Source organism: Electrophorus electricus, chromosome 2, assembly GCF_013358815.1.
Source record: "Electrophorus electricus isolate fEleEle1 chromosome 2, fEleEle1.pri, whole genome shotgun sequence".
Lineage (NCBI taxonomy): Eukaryota > Metazoa > Chordata > Actinopteri > Gymnotiformes > Gymnotidae > Electrophorus > Electrophorus electricus.
This window is the reverse complement of record NC_049536.1, coordinates 11274491-11298069: the sequence shown is the minus strand read 5'-3', so window position 1 is coordinate 11298069 and position 23579 is coordinate 11274491. Positions and strand designations below refer to the sequence as shown.

The following is a 23579-nucleotide window of genomic DNA, read 5'->3' as shown; positions in this document are numbered from 1 at the left end:
TGTTAAATAAAACTTTATTGAGATTCTGAGAGAGATTTAAAGAGAGAGATCAGTGTGAAGAGTGTATGAAAGAAAGTCTCGTGTTAGATGTGAAGGTATTAAGGTGGATTCCTGAATTTCAAGACTTGGGAAACTCAGCAAATGTGTATATATAGGTGTGTGTGTGTGTGTGTGTGTGTGAGTGTGTATATAGAGGTGTGTGTGTGTACACACTTGTGGGTGTGCCTGCACCTCTACCTCTTTGTAGTATTTGCTCGCATACTGGTACAGCTGATGGAGGGCCACTTGTGTATTCAGTTTGTCTGTGTATGCCTACAGAACACAATGGAAGATTGTTAAACAGGAACACACTCAGAAACGTTTGGTGCACAGCAGTCAGGTTAAGAATTCACAGAAAGAAGCCACTCTCACCCGAGACACTTCAGTTAAGTGCGTGTTCATGTCTTGGTCACTGACTGGCACCATTTGTCGGATCCCTTTGTAGTAACTGTGGGATTGGCAAATCCACTTTACCATCAACGTGTTTTCACAAGGCACATTCAAGGCACATTCAGGTGTAAAAGAGTTGACCTATCACTTAATTCACAGTCAAAACTCAAAGGTGCTCTGCAGGCCTGAAACATTAGCTTAAACGTATTTTATCTGCACCATCAACCATAAACTGGAGCTAAACAAAACAGCTTTAACCATTTGTCATAATTACTCATATAATACACTATATAATAACAGTGATATAATATAATTACCCTTTACAAGTGATTAAACTAAGAATACTTACTCATCCACCATCTTCTTGTATGTGGAGATCTCCTTTGCATAGAGAAGCTTGTTGCTGGGGGAGTCCTGCAGGAAAGAGAAAAATGGAGTTTATTAATTAAAAGATATGTCTTTGTTGCTGTCTATTGACTCTCCATAGCCAAAGGCTGTAGCCAAATTCAGCTGTTAGATATTTAACAGGAACAGTAAAACTGGTCACAGATGAAAGGCCATCATGGACTCTTTCTGCCTCACCCGGCTGAGTTTGTGCTCGGATTTAGTGCAGGCATCCATGAAGGTCTGAGCAATGACTGATAATGACGCATCAACCACTTCTGTCACATGGACATCAAAGATGAAATGAGGGTTCTTCAGAATGTTCACCCAGAACCTCAGCGGGAGACTGTGGAGGAGGGGAGAGAGAGTGGGTGAGAGAGGGTTGTGGAGAACATTTGTACTTTACTACAGAATATAACCTTAGTCACGGAAGCCCTATCAGGAGAGGTTCCAACACTCTTTGTTAGCCCCCTGATGACCAAGAGGCAATAAGGCAAATTGTTCAAATAAAGGTAGTTGTGAATGGATTTAATAAGTCAGCCGATCACTGCAGAGCTATCTGCTCCTTTTTTACAGCTCCTGCTGTGACACACTACATTCTGAATACCCCTTCATGACTGGTCTAAGTGTGCTCAGATTCTAGGAGGACAATGACCTTTTAACCAACACTTTCTTGCTACTCTGACAATGGAATCAAGCAAATAGGCACACCCTGAACAAAAAACTCAGTACATGCTCAAATACACATGCAACCCCCTACTATACACACACACACACACACACGCACATGCATGTATCACCCCCCCCCACACACACACACACGCACACAAACACACAAAACAGAAAAGCACAAGAGACTCTGGAACCTTCAAATGCAGCAAAGCCAGAGAATCACAAGCAGGCCTAATCTGTTCCATCACACGTTTTAAAGACAAACTAATCAAGATGGGTAATTCTGGAATATCTATGGAGTAGATGCATTCCCCTGCACTGCCAGAGAACTGTAGCAGAATAAAAAGAGAATATAATAACGGCACAATTAAATTAACCAGGGACATAATTAGCAAGCTTGTTTGGCTGCTTGGCGCTCCCATATTTAGTAGAAGCGGTCTCTGCTGGTTGAACAAACAAAAACAAGTGTGTGCAGTCGATATTGCTCATAATCTTCATTCACATGCCTCTAAGAGCCACCAATCTCACCATGCGACCACACAACTCGTCAGTGGGAATAAACAAACACGGAACTGACATTAATGTATGCGGAGAGGTCCCACACGAAGATGAGACAGCCGGAATATAAACGCGCGGGTCATGCTCCCGCAGGACGAGTGATGCTTGATGCTGCACATCCAGTGCATCTTTGCCTCTTTAGGTTGTTTCCTGCTACTATATTTATAATGGCATGGTTCAGGACCGCATGCATGCAGGCGAACACACATCCACATGTACCTGTTGGTCTTCCAGATATGGATGGTCTCCTCATCCACGTTGTCGTGTTTTAAGGCCTGCTCATCCAGAAAGTCAAAAAAGTATTTTACGGCAGGCGGCACTATGGTTCCTGAGCAGAGAACACTGCGGAAGAAGTCGTCCACAAACTGCTGCAGTGTTCCCTGAAAACATACACACACACACACACACACACACACACACACACACACAAATAAATGCTGAGGAATACAAAACATATGCAGTCTCTTCTTATGGTGTCACTCAAGCATAGGCTGCTTTGTTTTGAGCGGATCAGCACAACCCTACAAATGACTTTTAATTGGAAAGGACAAGTCATAATGACATACTGAGTTTGCACGCACACAGGCACGTGCACACAAACAGATTCTTGCACAAGCACACACCCGCGTACACAGGAGAAATACAAAACCCAGTCTGCACAAATTATGCTAACAATGAGATTCCCTAGGACATTGAGGGAAAAAAGGACATGGAACCCTAAGGGCTGGGTGGTGGGGAATGCAGACAAAAAGCAGTGAAAAGCTGGACTTACAAAGCACGAAAACACACACATACCAGGAATGTCCATTACTCGATGATAATATATCTAAAGAATATCAAATGACACCAAAGTCATAAAACATAGGTTGTCATATACATTTTCAGAGGTGCGGCAACGCTAATAAAGCAAACATGAAATGATACTGACATTTCATGTCCATAAAGCAATATCAAGACACTGGAAACTTCTGACATATTGCTTGATTATCATACAATGAAAATGGCATCTCGTCACAACCCCAGCATACTGAAATCAGCACCATGCTAATCATTAGGATTGCCAGAGCAATCCAACAGTCAAACATTGCTGCCTTGAAAATATATTGATTTGGACTGAGCGCTATTCAGACTGGCAAATACGCAGTCTCCAGTGTAGAGCCCTCACTTCTCTTGTTTACTTTGCTGCATTTCCAGTCTTCAGTTAATGCTGCCTAAGGTGAAACAATTTACTGTAGAAGAAACACACACACACACATTCACACACACTCACAAGCACACGGCTGCCGTGCAGTATGGCTGTACAGGCGGTTACACGGCCCACTGGGACCAAGCGAGAGATCGTCTCTGAGACAGGCCCACGAGAAACGCCAAGCACTTTTTAACCATTAAGCCCTGCATTTTGTTGTAAGTAGTTTTCACACCTGAAGGTTTGATGGGGACCCTTCTGGTTTAAAGTCTTTACTGTAATGTAAAGGGTTCTGCGTTGCATGCTGAACACAAGTCTTTCAAAAGTGGAGGTGGAGCCGGTATCTACCTTGACCGAGAGCAAGCGAGTGAGATAGATCTCTGTGATGGCTTTGGTCATGGACTTGTCCTTAATGCTACCCCTCTTTGACTTCACCTCATCCAGCTCCTCTGCGGGCCGGACCAGATGGAACACCTTATCGTCCTCCAGCAAGGCATTTCCTGTGAGGGCAGAGGAGGGATTAGGTAGACCATGGGAGCAGGCGTCAGCGCTTCCTCACCATGCTAGTGATCCGTAGGGCAATGTGCACATTCTGGAGTGCGCGCATACATACAAGTCAACAGCAAGGGATTCTAAAAACCCACCCAAGTCACGATGTTCCTAAAAAGGACAACAGTTTGCACTTACTCTCCTCGTGGTTGTCGTGGTTTTGGTAATATGACTGCTGTGTGTGCAAAACTCTGGAGAGGACCAGCGTGGCGTTGTCTCGCACCTGAAAGCCAGACACATGCACGAATCTTTATCACTCCAGTCAGTGCATTTCAAGGTCCTGCAGCTTGATCGCTATAACTCTATCCATAGCTGATGGCGTGAGCAAGCTCTAGGGAACGATGCTCACGTTGTAGTGTGCCAGTGTGTTAAGGCGTCTCCATCTGCCCTCTTTCTGTGAGGTCACATCCAGATCGGACAGGATCTGTCCCGTGGAACCAGGGCGCCATTCTGTGGAGGGGGAGGAATACCTTTCAGAGCGTTGTACAAACATCAAGCTCTGATGTCAGAGAGAAAAACATTTTTTTAAAAAAGCCTATGATTTGTACATATATTGTTTTAATTGTATCTTTAATTCATTTTTGTCTTTCACCTAAATGTGCTATGTAAATGGTACAGTGTACAGCATGAATGATGGAACAAAACCTCCCACAGGGTTTGGGGTGATTCTGGTCACTGCACTGAACTGCTGTAGAACACCTCACCACATGCTAATCCCCTGCTCTGCCAGGCGACCAAGTTGAATCATGATTGGCTGGCATGTTATTGACAGACCGCCAATCTCTGGAGAACCACTGCCCCAAATGGAGTGATTTGGGCACTCCTACTTAATATCTTACACTACAGACTAGTGGTGGAGTGATTCATATATTGAATCATGCAGTGATTACAGTTTTGTGCCAGTTCACATGCAGCTGCAGCACTTCGGCATTAAATTGTGCTGGCATTTGTCCTGAATCAATTTGAAATGGTTTCAAAATCAAATTAATCACATTTTTCATAAACATTCCAAAGTACGAAAAAAATGCTGTATGCTAGACAGAAACAATCCGTCATCATATAGCCAGGCAACATCTCCATCTGATTATTTTTTGATTTATTTATTGCACTTGACATGCCACATGTGTTTTCTTTTTTTCCCCTCCAGAGGCCAAGATAGCGTGAATCAAGAAGTTTTTCTGCATTCCTGTACAAGGATGCCATCTGAGAGTCAACTCTTCATACTGCCACTACAAACATTCCAGCAGCTGAATAACAGCAAAGCTACAGGGTTGTAAGTCTTGAAAAACAATAAATAATAAATAATGCCCACCCTCTGCCATGGCCTTACCGAGTGTGACACTCTCCACTTTGGGCCTCTGGGAATAGGGGAGATTTTTGTACACCTGTTCAATGATCTTCTCTTTCACCTGAGAGATGGTGTCACAGTCCAACACCTTCACTGGTGTAACATCATGACCCTCGCCCTGGACCAACACCTGTAGGGTCTGGAGCAACAGTTCAAAGGTTATGATCCTAGGCACTAAAGTAGGAGAACAGGTGAAGAGAATGTAAGAAAATGTAAGCTTCTTATACAAATCATACACTCACAACTCTTATACAAATCATACACTCACAACCCCAACCCCTCTGAAAACACACCCACATGCCCTTACCAGCATGCAGTACTCCACATCATCGCCCAGCAGACCTGTGTCATTGAGGGTGTACTTTGCCTTCTTCACCTGGGCGTCCACTGGCCCTTTCTCTATCTGATGCTTTATGGCTCTGAACAGTTTATACAGCGGTTCACCTGCAGTGTCCTACAGATACAGCACACCACAGAATCACTCCACACATTTACAGCTTTTAGAAGACACTTTTATCCAAAGAGACTTACAATTATAACTGAATACAGCTGGAGCAATTGAGGGTTAAAGGCCTTGCTCATGGGCCCAACAGTGGCAACTTGCAGGAACTTCTGATTATTAGTCAAGTACCTAAACCACTGAGCTACCAGTGCCCACACTGTACACACCTCTCTTCCTGCAGTATGCACTTGTTCCTTCTGTTTTCAAAGACGGGAGGGGAACGCTTTATATCTGCACCATTCATTATTTATGGAGCAAGCTTATCTGCCCTAGTGTGAAAAGTAACAGGCTCATTTGGGCTCAACTGGACTAAGTCCCGTTGGCACTGTCATCTCGAGTGCTGATTCACACCTAATAACACCCCTGCAGACTGTCTGGAGCGAGCAAGTCAACATCATAGCCATGGCTCAAGCATGACTCATCCCACATTTACAAAAGGCCCTATGGTGGTGAGCTTGAGAGCAAAGCAAGAACAACCAACCTCACCAAGCACAGTATGACTATTTACAATTCTTTTGTACTTTTGAAAATATGGTCAGATTTATTAATTAACTTTAAAATACACTGCTTGACATGTTTTAATATTTTTTTTCTGTAACATCAACATCAAATTGCTGTGGCAGTTGCCTTGTAATAATAATAATAAAAAAGGAATAGTGTGTAGAACTGTACACAGTATAGTGTAGTGCTCCCCTCAGGTTCTCTCAGCTAATCTGGTAGAAGGTAACTGTGATTGTAACACAGAGAGACTGTCTCACTAGTCACAAAGGGTAAATGTGTTGCTGGTGCTTGCATTACCTTTAGGAACTGATAGAGGCAGATGGACATCCAATTACACAGCATCCTCTCCACCACCGTCTCTGACCTTGAGGAGAAATATACGCGCATTCACAGCCATGTTTGTTTTCTAGCCAATTACTGTTTGTTCTTTTACCCCAAAATGCTCCAAATGTTAGCGATTAGCAGCTAATGAACACTTATGGGATAATCAGCGAGGGGGATAATTACCCTGGATCATCGTCTGATTGAGGAGAATTATAATTAAACTAGCAAAGAGTGGGAGACCAACAAATGGCTAAAAATAATTATAAGCACAGCAAAGGCAGCAAAGCTCGGGCTAATGTTTATCTGATCCTAATCTACACTCACAAGAGAGTTTAGGTAAAGCTGCTGAGGAAGAAACAAAGAATAACAAATAAAAGAAGAAGCAATGAAGAAAATACATTTTAGAGCATGGGGTGTGTGTGTGTGGGGGGTACAATTACAACTCACTTTTTTAGAAACATGTATTTGGTAGAAACAGTGTGCAAGCTTCATCCCATCTGCTGCTAAGCAGTTATGTTATCTGTCCTTCAAACCCTCCTTAGAACCAGTCTCCGACCACGGGAGTCCTGCTGTCTGGGTATGTTTTTGGGTGGCAGACCACCCTGAACCCAGAAATGACAATGACACGTGTAAAAAAAACTCCAGCAGCACTGCCGGGCCTGACACTCATAGCAGTGTAACATCCCACCATATCACTGCCATGAAAGGGTTGTGCTAAAAATGACCTGCCACCCAAATAATATCCTGCTAGATGTGGTCCTGCAATCAGAGGCTGCCCAGTGAGGAATGGGCTGAAGTTGCCTACAAGACTGCACACCTATGCACCTATAAGACAGGGGTGTCATATAAAGGGACCAGTGAATGTAGGTGCAAGAGGGGTTTCTAATAAAGTGGGTGGGAAGTTCATAATGCACAAATGTTCTAACAAACTAATTGGTGCTCCAAATGTGAGAGCACAGCAGTATAATTATCCCCTACTAGGCTAATCCTGAGTACAGTGTAGTAGAACGCTGTGCTGGGGGGGGGGGGGGGTTATGGAGCTGAGGGGTGTTAGGAGCTCACCTACGCAGCATAAGTTTGGGGTTCTTGCTCTGCACATATTCCTCCATTAGCCCCAGCAGAAGTGTCCTCATGATATCTGTGTAGTATTCCAGCTTGCCATGCAGGGCCACGGTGAGCAGAGATGCAAAGTACACCTTAGCCCTCGCATTGAAGTCTGGACGGGCCTCCAGAGTCCGGATAAACTAGAGGTAGAGAGACAGAGAATGAATGAGAGTGGGAGATTCAGACAGGGAGGGACAAAGGGGAAGAGATAAAGAGGGAGAGTGGGAATAGAGAGGAAGGGTGAAAGAGGGAGGGATGGAGGGGGGAGAGAGAGAGAGAGAGGAGGGACAAACAGAGGGAAGGAGAGAGAGAGAGATGGCGAGGCCAATTTCTGATGTTTTCATTACTGACAGAAATTCTTGCTGTGAGCAGATGCTCCATTAGACCACAGTGAATAAAAGTGACATAATAAAGGTATCATAAATGCACTCTGATATCATTAAAATAACTGGGCCATTTTGTAATGGAGTGAAGTGTTGTTTCATATGTGTCATTACTTAATTACTAGTGCATGCAGTGGGAAAGATCATGCTGAGATATAATAAAAGCAGTGGCTCTTATGATTTGTGTGTCTGTGTGTACGTGTTTACACGCATGCATTATGAAACATATAGAATAAGGTGAGGGCATGGATTTGTTTTTGGTATGAATATATATGCCCAGAAGGGAAACTGTAATGGCTTTGGGATATTATGAAGATAACTGGCTCTCAATTTCTATACTTGAGAAACACATTATGCTTCATTTATTCAGAAAGGTATGCCCCCAGCTACTGTTCAATGCATGTCAATAAGAATAAAGACCTTCTCTCCTTTGACAAGGAAGATAAGACCTCAATGGTGTCTGAAAACGACATTAGAAGTGCAATGGCGAACTTTGATTGTGGAAGCAGTGATATGAAAATGTAAACCAAGAGGATCGATCTCAGCTGATGTTCCCATAAGTAAAACATTAAAATAAGTGTTCCAATTGAGCTGTCCTAGTAAATGTCATATGGAAAGTGCTTTGGCCAAAAGCATCAACTTAATGAGTACATGTAATCTGATGTCTACATGAGAGGACTGTCATACAGTGATGAGGAAGGTCTTGCTGTTGAGCAGGTTGGAGAACTGGTTGAGAGCCTGGGCCACCGTGGCCCTGCGAGATTCGGGGATGTCCAGCTTGCCGGTGATCATCACGTCGTTGGCACCGTCTTTAGAGGGCAGGAAGAAGACACGGTCTGTGTAGGTCTTATAATCCAGGAATGGGATACGGCCCTCGCTCAGGTCGTTCGTATGGTCCTCCATCTCGATCATCAGATCTGTTGAGCAGTACAGACAGTGCATACATGCATATGTGTGAGAGAGAGAGAGAGAGAGAGAGAGGGGGGAGGTCATGACTTAAACCTATGATGGTTTGTTGAATCTTTTCAGGTGCATATACACAGCATATATGTGTTATGTGTTATGTGGTTAATGACCTGTGAACTCCTTTTTGCAGCGATCACGCACACTCTCTTCCAGATTCTCTAACTGGTGTTTCACCTTCTCATACTCCCGCTCTGCCTGCTGGCTCTTTCTCCTGAAGCCGAGAGAAAAAGAGACAGACAGACAGAGTGAGAGGGACGGAGCGGAAGACAGTCTCTTTTGAAGACTTGAGTAATAATAATAATAATAATAAAAAGAAAATTATGAGCTGTCAACTCTGTGTTTACTGTATGAAATGGGAGATGGAGTTGTGTACCTGTAGCAGACTACAGAGATGGCTATGATTAGTAGCATGGGGACAATAACCGCAGGAATAATGATCGTATCCAGCTTCACCTCATACTTCCTCTCATAGTGCACGGAGCCAACCAGCCACTCACCATTACCAAACTTAATCTGAGACAGAAGGCATATCAGAAATAACAGATTAAAACTGAATTCAACACAGAGCAATGTATCCTGGAGACTTATTCATATGCTGGTTAAGGTCTTACACACATCGCACCAAACTGAGATAAAATATCTGCATGTGTAGTAAAAGGGAAAGCAAATTGTACGCTTAATTTTACTAATGGGAGTCATTACACCTTTATTACAGTAGGAACATGATGAAAAGGGGTCTGTGGGTTACCAAATCAGGTATAAAAACTACGATCATAGGTCAGAAGTGGTGGAGGAGGACAGGGCTGCTGACCCACCAGGAGGTCTAGGAGCTCAGACGTGGTGTCCCGCCGTTGTCTCTTGGAGCGCGCCCTTGGCGTGGTGGTGGGCGGGTCGAGGAACAGCTTGTCGTCCTGGAGGGTGTTCACGTTGCAGAGCACGTCGCCCAGGAACGCTTGCGCTTCCTTGGCCGTCATAGCTTTGGAAAACCCACGACCCTGAATGGGCAACACAAGTACAAGTTGGAAAATATGTTCCATATGCGAGCATATCCGCATATCTTCAAATTAACGACTGGTGAAATATTTATGGGTTGGTTGGTTCCGACTGTTAATTCTTAGCTGCTGTTTCATGTTTGAAGATACCAGAGATATTTACGAGTGCGACACCAAGAACTTACTAAAAACGTTACTATTTGTTAGCGGTCGGTCTATCTGTCTAGCATACTTTTTATCCAAACAGGCTAACTATTTAGCTAGCTAACACGCTCGCTTTCCGTTTTAAGATGTCTTATAAAACTTGTTGCTTTGCCAGTGTCCTTTATTTTGGAGCTGCATGTAGTGCATCGACTATGTTATTCTGAATCAAAGTTTTTGTAGGCAACTCGAAGGTGATTAAAGGCACTCGTTGATTCTAACGATCGGTTAGATTATTGACACCTTAAATTTCACGAGTCTTAACCGAATCAAGTCGCGAGTTAGACAGGCCTACACAAAAGTCCAAGTCGACTCGCGAGTCTTTCAAAATACGAGTGCGACTGAAATCTTCAGCTCAGGCAGGTACTACGGTCGACAGAATAATTTGAGACCAAAAATTGACAAACGGAAGTATTCTGCGACTACTGAGTAGACACACCGTGACAATGATCATGCTGTTCTCGGTGATGACGTTGCTGGGTAGTTTGTTGAAGGTGGGGTCGGGGTGGTATTCAAACGGTTGGAGCTCTACTATGTGGTTGTCCAGGTGGATGAACGTTCTAAAAGAAAGGCCCTCGTGTGTTCTGTTCACGCTCACGGAAGGTGAGAGAAACTGTAGAGTGGTGTCATTCTTACCGGCAGCCTCTTGGACAAACTGGGAAGGAACAGAACATAAAAATACATATTGAGAATACAAAAGTGTGGTGGAATTTCTTTACGCACAAACACGTACGCACATACACAAATGAGATGTGATAACAGAGGGCTGTTTTTATTCGCACGCCTATAACATGCACATAGGCAGGAAGAATGAGAAGCTCTCACCGCTGCTGCCTTCTGTGTTAATCAAGCAGAACAGCTAGTATCATATTAGTGCAGCCTCTAAATGAAAATGAGTCAGATCTCTGCTGCACTCAGACTGAGAGCTAAGAGCACATACTCAAGCTCCACAGCACAGAACCTCACTGAAATGCCCTCACCTTGTATTAAATTCCAGCACACCTCCATATATTCCACATAAATTTAGAGCAGGCTTCATTTTAAGTTTCTCTAAGTAATTGCAGAAGGTTGCAGGTCTTTACTCGCATTTGTATTCAGCAATGCTATATGGGAATTGAATGACTGTGGGTGTTGGAGGCGGGCGGGGATGTACAGACATGGAGAAGTAGGTGAATTTTAGAGTTTATTCTCTGATGAGAAAGATTATACCAAACAAATATGTATCAGGTTCTGTGCAAAATTAAGGCTTGTTTAATCTTTGCATTTTTGTTTATAACAGCTTTGGAACTGACCATCTGCCACATCAAAAAATTGAAACCAGAATCTTAGGGAGCCAAGTGGGATTCAGGTAAAAAGAAAGAGAAAGAGCAATATTCAGAAACATGCAGGAAGAACAATTTTGTCTTCAGGACAGCATGTCAATTGAATGTTAACCCTACGTCTCTACAGATGTTTGGCACTGTGAAAGTCTCAGTACCTCCAAAGGAGTGTGAAGTCCTGACCATTCATCTGCTGAAACTTGCACTCGGACAGAAGCCTTCTGAATGAGGTCAAAGCCTGAACCAGTCACCACAATCTTTCTTCCACCACTGAACTCCCCCCCCACACCCACACCCACCCACACACACACACCCACACACACACACACACACACACACACACACACACACACACACACACACGTGGTGATTTCATTTAAAACTTTCTGTTATGCAACTTTCTAAACAAAGTGAAAGTATTTTAAATTGTTCTACTTCTCTGTCTTCAAGATTAATCTCAAAAAGCTGAGTAAAACCCACAGTGTTAAACCATGCTTTTACTCTTACAGATTAAACTAAAGGCAGCAATTTGACTGTGTTTTGTTTTCTTCCAGTGCAATCTGTTTTCAAGTGCACACACCACTGGCATTTGCACAGAGAGCAATTTGTCATCTGAAATGGAGAAGAACAAAGCTCCTGGTGCCAAAGGGAAGAGGAAACAACACAAACTCACCAGTCGAAGCTCTCCTTGGGCTGGTGGTCGGCCACCTCGGGGTTGGCGGAGAACTGGAAGGACGCAGGGACCTGAGTGACAGTTTGCTTCCCGTACATCACCGTAACAGGGAGGGGGTCGGAGGGTACCCTCTCAGCCCCATACTGCCCCACCTTACATGTGATCTGTTTTCCAAACTGCTCCCTGTGAGGGGAAAATAGGGAGAGGGTAAGGGAGGTGGAGGGGGATGGTTCAAAGAAAATGTATTAAGCAAGAGTGGTAACAGTCAAACCAAAATGAGGAAAAATACCAGCAGCAGAGGAGAAAATTGAGGGGAGAGGTTAAGATAACTGGGACACTATGAATGAAAGGAGATGATGGGAAATCTCCAAGGAGAGAGAGAGAGAGAGCACGAGAGAGAGAGAGAGCAGCATTGCAAATAAGGTCGCGTGTACACACAGAACCCTCACAGGTTAAGAGTAATTACTTTCTACTGCATCTGCCAACATACTTTTATATAAGTGCAACTGTTTAAGAAATAAAGGTAATTATACAAGCTACGTCTCCCATGATGCAACAGTGCACTCACACTGGGCATGACACTCCACCCACAGTGATGTTAATGTCTTCTTCAGAGGCTGTGTCAAGGGCAGTCCCGGTGATGGTAATGATGGTCCCTCCTGCTTTTGGTCCCTTCTTGGGGTGTACCGCTTCAGGCTTGGGATCCTGGGAAACGGATGAGAAGACAACAGGAAGAAAAACGTATTACTGGCCAGCTCCAAGGCAGCTTTCCAAACATTACATCATTCAACAGCCTCTGTCAGCCACAAGCACTTACAAGGGCATGCCAGTAAAAAGCAAGGCCTTCGCAAGAATGAGAATGAGTAAAAAGTGTTCCTTTTTTCACAAGGGCATGCAGAATCATCAAATTATCTTACCACTGTTGTTTGTACTACTGACCTTTTACATACACATTTAGCTTGTGCACAAATCATTTGGTATCATACATCTAACATGCATTCAAACACAGTTTAGTCCGATCTGATGTCATTTATGTCTCAGCAAATGATCACAAGCAGGTAGCTTGTATGAACAATCAAATCCGATTAGTTGATGAAAAGGGAAAAAGAGCCACAGTACTAAGCTGAGGGAAACCGTACAGCCTTCTGTCTAAATGTTGCTTTTGAATCTCAGATCCTGGGGGTGAGTATCAGTTGGGGGCTAATTGAGTGAGCAGCAGCTAAAAAAACTGGCAGTGAAAGACATTAACTGTATTACCACCTACTCTTAACTATATCATAACTCCCCCAGGTTCTAGTCTCACATCTCCCACAGGCTGTACTGACACTGGCGCAGGGAACTCCATCTCTCTCACTCACTCGCTCTTGTACCCGCACACACTGTCAGCTCACTGAGTAAACATGCAGCCTTAGCAAGACCCGGCGGGAGCAATAGAACCACGTTAACCCCCTATAATATCGATGTAATAAAACTGGCCTATGCACAGAGTCTACTGTGCACTGCTAACTTGACAGATAAATAATCACACAGTGGAAGATGAAATACATCATCCTGCTGTGCTACAGCTAAGAACAGTTTCGCTGTTTTGTTTGGGGAAAAGGATGTAAAATGGCCCAGACACACAAAGCAGGATGCTGAACCCAAGTGTGCTCAGCAAGAAATGACCAATTTATCAGTGCCAGACTGAATTGTAGTGGATGTGTGATGCACGCTGGGTAATATAGTTTTGTCATGACTCACCCGGTAGGTAAATAAGACCGAGGACATCCCTGTCCTCCCTCCTCTGACCTCCACCTCCACCCGTCCTGCACGTGGGCTTGATGGGCCGATCTTGCACACAACACTGCAAAAGAGCACTGGGTGGGTTAGCTCTGCTCCACCGTCTCTGCCCACTGTCGTTCTGCTGTGCTACTGGCTTTCCACCTTCTGCTTATGCCTGCACCTCCCGTGACCTCTGGCTCACAGTGCACACAGAGAGTGCCGCCAGAGCCCTGCACCTTCACCCCGGAGCACACACACGCTCTGAGAGGCCCTCCAGAGCACTCAGCTCAGCTACATGCTCCCCTCCCCAAACCCCCACCATATGCAGCTCTGAGTGGAGCTTTCAAAACCGGTATGTCCCTGAAGCCTAAGCCAGGTCATTGGCGAGGAGAGGTCAGCACCAGAACGACCTCGAAAGCTTTGGCTGGGCTTTTGAGTTTATCATGCAAGTCTTCTTCCTCCTCTGCTAAGAGAGGCGCAGTTCAATACCTCTAAGCTTAAGACTTACATATCAGAAACAGTTACAAGTGCTGAGGGAACTCAAAGGAAACTGAGGGATTAGAAGAAAACACACAAGACAACAAGCATTTTCACATATTATAAACAATGTGCTATAGAAGCACTTTGAAAGACACCTGGCTGCAAACTGACCCTGAGACCCTGGAATTATCCCAGAATTCTAAGGTTAATTCTCACTAACCTTCTGTCTTGTCCCTTAGGACTTCAGTTTGATCTACAGGTCTCAGTAAATCATCTTGAAACATCACCTGGTAGAAACAGAGTATTTCTCCTCCTGGTGGACGCAGGGCACTCCTGCCACAGTGATGCTCTTGATGTCATCCTTCTGAATGCCCAAGTTAGAGCCTTTAATAGTGACAGAGATTCCTCCATTCAGGGGACCATAGTGTGGAATGATCTAGAAGGAGCGGTGAAGACAAAAGAGATTGCAGATAGTTAGTGCAGATAAATTATCAGGCTCCACTACCACACTTCCTACATTGAACTACATCATACCAAAAAATAAACCAAAAAGAAAACTCCTGAAAAAACAAAGTAAGCTTTATCTTAGTGACCACCTTAACAACAGGCCCCTTAGACATGAACAGGAAAAGCTCTCTGGATTCAAAGGTGCATACAATCAGTGTAGGAATGGGATAGGTGAAAAGTGTTTGAATGGAAAGGAGCTCACGTCTGTGATTCCAGGCGGAGGGCAGTCCTGCTCCTCTTCAGCAGTGGGACAGAGTTTGGAAAACACACAGGAGCGTGTCCGAGCACACCACACACAGTCGTATTTAAGGTGTGCATTCTTACACAGACTGCAGTCTTCGCGGCCAAGCGAACAGTTATACAGGGTTACTAAACGCAAAGGACAAGGAGAACCCTTGTTCAGCACTACAAAATCAACCTTTACAAGAACAGTATTTAACTTATAATATATATACACACACATACACACACACACACACACACACAAAGTAATCATTTATTTGAATTTATTATATGCCACAAAATACTGAACAACCCTGCTGAAGAGAGCCACAGTGTATGTGATATGCTCAGCTGGTCACAGCACACTATGGTTGTTGGATTGCTACACCTCCTGCTGCTTCTGGCATTTCTGTAACTTTATCATACAAGATGGCAATTTAACATACAGAAGCAGCAAAGCGGTCTATTTTTGGCTTAATGTTAACAGAGTTAGCAGCACATGTCTATGCTCATTCAATCCCCCTCCTCTGTGTCCCCACTTAGAACGACAATGTCATAGCTACTGACAAAGTAAGCATATTTATGAGAAAGTTATGTTCGAGATTGTGAACTTTTTCCACAAAGTGCCTGCAACCCCACAATATTCTTGCAACTCAGCATTTGAAAACAACTGCGTGAAATAACATCAAAACCTATACATATCACAGAAAAGCACTAGCTAAGTAATTAACAGATAGTATTAAAAGCTCTCATAAGTAGTTTATTGGTTACATTCTTTTAAGTCTATGCAAACAAAGTATATTGTTTCCCAACTATAGAAATGGTAGCTCAAGTCAAATTTCAGCAATGAGGTATTCATTCACCTGTTCATGGTGTGACCTGGCATAATTTAACAACAACAACAACAAAAGAACTGTTAAGCCAAGTCAGTAACTGTTTTCTGCTTTAATTAACAAGCACACATTATGTAAAACATGACATAATTCATGTGATCTCTACACTGGCTTCTGTTTTAAAATTGTTAGTCAATATCATGATACCATGAAACCCTGATATTTTATACCATGTTATCATAACGTGAAAATTTAAAACACAACACCCCTACAACATACAACCATCTAAACTCCTACTAGCATCAGACTTACCATTGAGTGTGCTGTCAATCTTCTTCTCTGTGTATTTGTCTTTGATATGGAACAGGACACTCATCTCCTGGGCCTTATCATATGAAAACTGAAGACACACAGCAGAGAGACAAAGCGAGTGTGAGAGAGACCCAGTCACACTGTTAAAAGTTTCCCTTGATTCTACACGAGCCCCACGTCAGTATGTAGGCAGCTTCGAGTACAATCTGCTTCTCATATCTGCAGGCACTCTGCTTTTCCACACACATTCTTGCCTTCTTCTGGAGTATGCCTGGCAGTGTGTCAGGCCTGTTTGAAATGGAGCCGCCGCCCCAGGGCTGTTCTCTGGGTGTGCAGCTACATGCCGGGCCCTGCCGGGGCCTGAGGCTTTGGGAAGTTGAGAGAGCGTTCACTGCGAGGACACATCGACATGCTGGAGCTTTGACCATCAGGGGGTGCCGTAACCCCAACCTCTCTGCTGTGCTACTGCTGGGAGTGGGGCTCTTCAGTGCTGATCCCTAATGAGTTCAACAGTTTTTCACTCTCCCCTTAGCAGAATACTCAGGGAAGGGAGCTTGTGTGTGAGCTCTGCTGACAGATTTTGGGCTGAAGCACATCTAAATCTAGTCACCATTTATGACCGTGTCTTCTGCACATAATTTAAAGCTTAGTCCAGTTAAAGGGAGACAACATATGCAAAGCTATGACAGACTTAAATGACTGAAATGGCATCCAGCTGCCTTAATAGTGATGAGCATGATTAAATATCTACTTCAACTGCATTACACAGAAGCAAGAAGGCTTATTGTTCATACTGCATAAGTGTGAGAATAAGGAAGAGACAAATATAGAAGGAGAGTGAAAGCAAGTGAGAGCAAGTGAGAGAGACAGAGTGAGAGAGCAAGAGAGCGAGAGAGCGAGAGCGTGGGAGTGATGGTTGTGTGTTACCTACCACGTATCCACTGAAATAGAAAAAGGGAGTTTCTTCTGTTGTCACATCATCTTCAAACTGCTTCATCAGCTCGGTCCCTATAGTGAACTCTCGGTCCTACAACATCAATTGTTTTTAGTAAACTAATACTGCGTTCAGGGTAGGTCTATGTTCAGAGTCTGTCTGTGTGTGTGTGTATTGATGGTGACCTTTTAATCCCACAACATCAATACCACAGAGCTAATACTGAACTCAAATGTTACCCAGTAGTCTCCATAATCAGGAGAGGCTTCAGTAAAGTGTCTCTCTCTACAAGAACTAATGTGAAGGAGGATAGCACAGTAATGAAAGTAAAATATTCAGACCATGATAATTCTGTCCATACCATGCATAATAATTCTGTCCATCCTATGGTCCTAAACCAGAGTAGCACTCCTACAAACATTACGGAAGACAGGACCTGGGCATGCAGACACATTCACTCACGTCAACAGCTTCAGCGGCATCACCACTCACCTTGTAGGCTTCCAGATTTACTCCTTCAAAATTGATGCGAGTCCTGTATCCCACCGGAATGAGTGTGGGGTCTGGGTTCTCAAACCGTGGACAGTTCTTTGCCTGCACCACATGGGAAATGCACAAATCTCACTACTACTCCACAGTCTGTTGTGAGGATCACCAGATTCAAATTACTTTAAGAAAAGAAAAAGAAAAAAAGAAAAACTCTGTGAAAGGGTTTAAGGTTATTTTTGCTAGCGTCTATGCCAAATTCGACTTTGTCTAGTGTATAGAAAACATGCAAATTATTCATGCAGCTTCTTTCATTCAAAGCAGCTTGCTCCAATTAATCTTTTCAAAGGCAAATGTTCCTGAGGACAGGAATGTTTGCAATGTTGTCTTTCAGTCTTGCACGGCTCAGTATGCATACACAGCTGTGATCCTAGTAACCATGGCCTTTTCCTCCTGCACAACCTGAAGACGGAGTTTGTGGTGCACACACAGCATTAAGACCCTTGCAAATAAATGAGGTTCAGTGGCTGGCACCTGTTTGTGCTTGATGATGTTGGGGCCTGACTCAGCGTTGCTCATGTCAGAGCAGGTGTGGTCAGCAGTGTTCCACTGACATGCCCATGGCCTGCTCACACACGCTATGCACCTACGAGGAGAACAAGGGAGAGAGATTAAAATATACACCTACAGAAAAAGATGGAAGTGTCAACACACAGACCCCCTGGAGCCATAATTACATTTTTCAGCAGTGCATAAATGTTGTGATAAACTACATCTCTGCACTTCTCAGGAGTGTGCATTCATTGGATACAGTCCACAGTACATACAAAAAGAAATAAGGAAAAGAAAAAAAAAAGCCAAACAGTATAGGAGATAGGAAAAAACAGATTGACTTTGGTTTTTGATTAATGAATAGGAAACTAAAGCAATTTCCTGCTCTTGGTGGAGTTAAAAAAAGAAAGAAAAGCAGGACCTGCAGAAGCAAATTCAATTCCAGCTTCACTCATGCATCACAATTTATGAGCGAACCTTAGCTTCATCCATACAGATGCATGTATTCATCACACACACACAGACAAAGAGAGAGAGTGAGAGAGAGAGAGAGAGAGAGAGAGAGAGAGAGAGAGAGAGAGAGAGAGAGAGAGAGAGAGAGAGAGAGAGAGAGAGCGCGCACCACCATCAGCATGAAACACAGCGGTGCTTAAGGCGGGGCTGGGCTGGGTGAGACGGGGACAGGGGTAGTCACTCACGGTGTGTTTTCTGCCTTGTGAACAGCTGCTGCACAGTTGTAGAACTCGTAGTCACGAGCAGCCACCTCCACGCTGCCGTTCACAAAGATTCTCAGTGGCACTGAGACGGAGTCTGCATGGGACAGGCAGGAACAATGTGGGAAACCTTGTAGGTTAATGACAGTGGGAGCTGGGGACTGTACATCCTCCAGTACCAGTACATGCCATAATTATTCGATGTAAGTACTAGATAGCATTAACTTTGTTCTCCAGTACTGAACATTTTCATGCATTTTAATATGATAGGATTACTCAGTGCTAATGCATTCAGTGTGATGAAGTTCTTTAAATGAAGAAAAAAAAACTCTTCAGAAAAAAGGGCTTAATGTTGTGAAATGCAGGGCAGTTGGGGTGCAGCTGGGTACCTTGGTTGGGGGGTGTGGGCGGCAGCATCTCAGAGGGTGGCAGGTGGCAGCTCACCATGGAATCGACCATCGTGGCATTGCTAGTATACAAGCCCACCATGCAGTGAATTCTGTCAAAGTCTCTAATGCTGGGCAGGGAAGGGATGTTGATCTCGACCTATGAAAACACAGCAAGGGAGGGGTGTGGGGTTGGGTCATGAGCTTCGCTAGAACACCTCGACATAATGAGCGGATCTATGAAGAGTCAAACACAAAATCTTTGGTACACATCATGTGCAAAGTAACATTATGACTTATGTCTTTATATTGTCTGATTTGATGCCATTGCTTGGAAATTAAGGCAAAAATATATATTAACAAGCCATAAAGAACTAGTTTACTTTGTATAAGTGCCAAAGTTTGCAATCATCTGAAAATCTAAACTATGCTTTACACAGGTATCCATTATCTCCCCTTAACAAGTGCAAACTTAAAAAGGGCCTTAGCATAATTTACACACAATAACACAATAATACACCACCATAAATAAAAGTAAGAGTCCAGAACTTTAAAGAAGCAACAATAAGGTCTGAGCAAGCAAGTGCAAAATCAGGCTATAAAACTGAATTAGCATGCAGTATATTCCTTCTGTACATGCACCATATGGCTGCACTGTTGAGCTGTTGAGTAGGGGCAACAGATCAGTGTGCTTATCTTTTTTAATGCTTGTTTGAGAAAGGAAGTATTAAAATAAGTGCAGTAATTGTGTCCGTGATCCCTGTGCCATCACCTGCTGGGACCTCTTGCAGCTGAGCCTGGGAGGGTGGAAGGAGACGATTTTAACACACTGCTGCTTGGGGCTCCACAGCCAAGCATTCTTCTCCTCAGCTCGAAGGCAGTCCGACCTCCTGGTGCACCTATGGGGCAGGGATAGGGCGGGGTGACCCATATGAAAAGCACAACTACCTGCTCTACATGCAATGGGCAGGCACTGACCAGTTTGTTCGAAACATCTTGGCTATAGGCACTGTACGGTCATACATTTACAGACCGCACTGCACACAGACCGGTAAGCCTCCCTGCACCCCATTTATCAACAGGTAGTTTCTGACTACAGGACCAGTATTACTTAGTTGGTGGAGGATTTTTAACTGTAGGACATTGTTGTACATGTGTTGTGTCTTGGTAATAGGTGACACATGGGTGTAGAACTACATCTGGAGTTATGGTCCACAGTTGTATCACTGAGTTGATAATGGCCCAATACATCTAGCCAACAGCAGTCCTGACAACTGATTGTGAATGGAATTGTATAATTAAAGGTTTACCTATAAGATAGGTGCTTATACTGAATTGGTTGGGTATATCTGTAATTAGTATGTTAAAAGTGGCTAAATTATAAATAGTTAAAAAAAAAGCAATGCAACTGGCATGTTAATGAAGTGTACACTAAACTGAAAAAATTAAAATTTAAGAAAGTTAGACTCATAAAATTACATAGTTTTTCTCTTAAGAAGAAACTGCCTGAAGGAAGTAGTTATCCAACAATGGATCCAAAGAAAATTTCACTTCATAAATTATTTAGGCTTAAAAATATGTCCAGAAATAACTGGACTAATTTTACATATTTATAATAATCTCACAATGCGAACTATTAGATATATTGCCTATGCTTAAGATGTTTTCACTTGCTAAAGAAACCTTGTTGTTTTATGTGTGTGTGTGGTGGTGGTGTTTTTTTTTTTTTTTTTTTTTTCAGTGTAAGCGTATCATCATGGTTATACACAAGCTCTCAGCTACGGTGCTGCAGTGATTTATTCTGCTAAATGTCCCAGGTTGCAGGGAGAAGCCCTTTGGTGCCTGGGACTTGTATAACCATCCAGCCACTTGTAAGCTTTCAGCTTGTTACACTGTATAGTTTCAAGCCGAGCCCCCAACCATTCAAACTTCTTATGCAGATGGCACTCCAGCAAAATTCCTTCCATATGAAATCTGGTTTTATGTGGCTATTAATCAATCTTCAAGGACTTGTTACAAAGATGTGTTATGTAAGTTTGTGGTGAGCATTTAAAACTCTTTATTTTGTTATGACAAATTAAAAAAGGTAACTGAATTAGGAGCTCTAGGAAATGCCCATTTCTGTACATTACACAGAAAGTAGACAGATCATAAAGATCATAAAGAAGCTTCACCTTCCCTCCAGGACACACCAGCCACAGTACGGATCTCTCTGGGCTACACATGACTTGCAGTCTGTCTTCTGATGGCAGGACTGCACTGGCACCTTTGTAATCTACATGCCCACAGAAACAGCAAAAGACAAAATAAATCCACAAAACTTTGACTGACTCTAGATTTAAACTATGCCCCATTTTTAGGATATTTTATGGAACCATGCATGTGGCATTAGTCGGAGGTGTACACAATGGTAGGTGTTAGAGCATATTCCTTCAACATCAAACGTTACCCCCAGGCAGAGAAATGAGCCCTTTCACCAATACACACAGCCTTAATGCCATGATGAATGACTTCAGTGCAGCACCTTTTTCTCCGTGGTGATGTACAGGTGGCTCTGGGTCTTGTCAAAGAAAAGGTTCTTATTCACACGGTCGCCTGTGGTGTCACCAGGAACCCTGTTGTACACCTCTGGATTGCTTGACAAATGAACCTGCGCAGTCGGAGAACAATAGCCACAGAGCAGATCACAATTATGCAGTGCAGCACGGGACAAGGGATATCCGTCATCCATGTCCGCTATGTAAAAACCCACACATGGCGTCCCACACACCTGAGACACACCTGCCAAAATGTCACTCCCGAACTAATGGCCTACAAGCCGGTTAATGACCACAAACACCAGGATCCTTGCTCTAGAATGCCAAAAATATCCTACAGTGCTCTTCATTATGAGGGCAGGCATCAGAAAGGCCTGGATAAGTGAAAGGAAGATGCCAGCAATTCCAATCTAAGCTTCTCTTTTCCATTCAATCTGCCAGAGATCTAGTCTTAATGAAGGACAGAGCCCATGTAGAGAAGGCTTCACATGGCTGGAACCACAGGCTGCATGTAGGCACTGACTCATAATCTAAAAACAAATCTAATGTAACTAGTCAGTGTCTATATTCAAAGAGTATCTGTAGATCTCATTTATGATCAGAATAACCCTGAGCCTGCTTATCTAAACTACTGCAGTCTGTAAAGCAAAGTTGGAAATAGTCTCTATGCACCAGCTTTGTGTGCGAAACAAACTGTTCATCAGCTCTACAATAGGGCACAGACACAATTATAATTCACACTTCATTCTTCTGCCTGACAGATCCACAGAATTACCACACACAATCCTTACCTGCCAAAACTGATTTTTCCCCTGTTGCATGGGAGCCAAGTTAAGAATGAGGCACACCATTTACAGAGGAGGGAAAAAAGGCATCTTCAGGTACCTCAAGATGTCTTAAACAAAAACAGAATTATTCTGCTTTGCAGCCACCTCTTCTGTTTATTGAGTACCATAATTCTTAGTCATAGATAAAAGCATTTAAAGCATTTAATCATACTAAAATTTAAGATGCTCCCTAAGCATAATATTTCACCATTACCTCCATTTTGTTACTTATGTAAAGTGCACCTCAACTGTCACTCATACTCAGTGGTCATTAACTCTCTTCCTGAAAACCAACCTTCCAGCTGAGTTGAGCTCCAACACCTGATCATGCTAATTAATACCTTCTGCCCAGACCAGGTGTTATAGACAGTCAAAAAGAGAACTCAGCATGCAGGCAAATCTCGTAGAAAAGTGTCAGTGACCACTGTTTTAGCCAAACCACCACTTAAGGAGCATTGCTTTTGTGAAGGCTCTAGGACGTGGTCATCATTGCTACTGTTGCTCTCTTGTTGAAGCATACCTTCAACACCTCTCCGAGGCTGTTCCCCAGGAAGGCTATAGTGTCGTCATTCTCCACATCGATGGCCACCGCAGTCAGATGACCTCGACCTTGCCGGTTGAACACTGACTCTGCCTGCAGGGCAAACTCAGGTTTGCTGGCCAACGGAGAGCGGAGAAACTCTGCTCCACACCGGTTCTGGTCCACTATCTCCTTCTGTGGTGGAGCAAAGGGGGGGGGGGGGGGGGGGGGGTCTTTAAGTCTCTGGAGTATCTCTGGAAAATCCACTGAAGCCTAGCAGCCATAACAAAGGTTTAAACCTTTACAGAAGTGTCCTCAAATATGCACTTAAAAATAGGGAATCACCATCTCTGGAGGTCTACAACACTCTAGAATTTACCCGTTTTCCAAAGCTAACTTGGCACAATTGGCTCCAACA

The 23579-nt window shown here is 43.6% G+C and overlaps 1 protein-coding gene and 1 long non-coding RNA gene across 9 annotated transcripts in view; one reads left to right on the top strand and one right to left on the bottom strand.

Annotated features, from left to right (window-relative positions):
* plxnb2b (plexin b2b) overlaps positions 1 to 23579 on the bottom strand; it is a 94372-nt gene that overhangs the window by 3926 nt on the left and 66867 nt on the right. For all 8 annotated transcript variants that reach the window (XM_035535967.1, XM_035535972.1, XM_035535978.1 and 5 more), the window contains 33 exons: positions 23162 to 23356; positions 21802 to 21927; positions 21452 to 21552; positions 20050 to 20176; positions 19281 to 19437; positions 18877 to 18988; positions 18161 to 18272; positions 17633 to 17734; positions 17138 to 17233; positions 16207 to 16294; positions 15042 to 15208; positions 14620 to 14768; positions 13832 to 13934; positions 12660 to 12796; positions 12092 to 12274; positions 11577 to 11688; positions 10539 to 10754; positions 9722 to 9901; positions 9280 to 9419; positions 9017 to 9117; positions 8628 to 8857; positions 7516 to 7697; positions 6427 to 6493; positions 5434 to 5580; positions 5109 to 5265; positions 4128 to 4228; positions 3917 to 4001; positions 3578 to 3729; positions 2263 to 2423; positions 1012 to 1159; positions 779 to 843; positions 412 to 487; positions 238 to 312 (listed from right to left, as the gene is read on the bottom strand). In XM_035535967.1, coding sequence (XP_035391860.1) covers positions 238 to 312; positions 412 to 487; positions 779 to 843; positions 1012 to 1159; positions 2263 to 2423; positions 3578 to 3729; positions 3917 to 4001; positions 4128 to 4228; positions 5109 to 5265; positions 5434 to 5580; positions 6427 to 6493; positions 7516 to 7697; positions 8628 to 8857; positions 9017 to 9117; positions 9280 to 9419; positions 9722 to 9901; positions 10539 to 10754; positions 11577 to 11688; positions 12092 to 12274; positions 12660 to 12796; positions 13832 to 13934; positions 14620 to 14768; positions 15042 to 15208; positions 16207 to 16294; positions 17138 to 17233; positions 17633 to 17734; positions 18161 to 18272; positions 18877 to 18988; positions 19281 to 19437; positions 20050 to 20176; positions 21452 to 21552; positions 21802 to 21927; positions 23162 to 23356 — 4350 coding nt within the window. The remainder of the gene's footprint in view (positions 1 to 237; positions 313 to 411; positions 488 to 778; positions 844 to 1011; positions 1160 to 2262; positions 2424 to 3577; positions 3730 to 3916; positions 4002 to 4127; positions 4229 to 5108; positions 5266 to 5433; positions 5581 to 6426; positions 6494 to 7515; positions 7698 to 8627; positions 8858 to 9016; positions 9118 to 9279; positions 9420 to 9721; positions 9902 to 10538; positions 10755 to 11576; positions 11689 to 12091; positions 12275 to 12659; positions 12797 to 13831; positions 13935 to 14619; positions 14769 to 15041; positions 15209 to 16206; positions 16295 to 17137; positions 17234 to 17632; positions 17735 to 18160; positions 18273 to 18876; positions 18989 to 19280; positions 19438 to 20049; positions 20177 to 21451; positions 21553 to 21801; positions 21928 to 23161; positions 23357 to 23579) is intronic.
* Positions 9911 to 11640, top strand: LOC113571283. Its single transcript, XR_003409986.2, has 3 exons — positions 9911 to 9995; positions 11379 to 11447; positions 11549 to 11640. It is a non-coding gene; the product is annotated as an uncharacterized LOC113571283 (long non-coding RNA).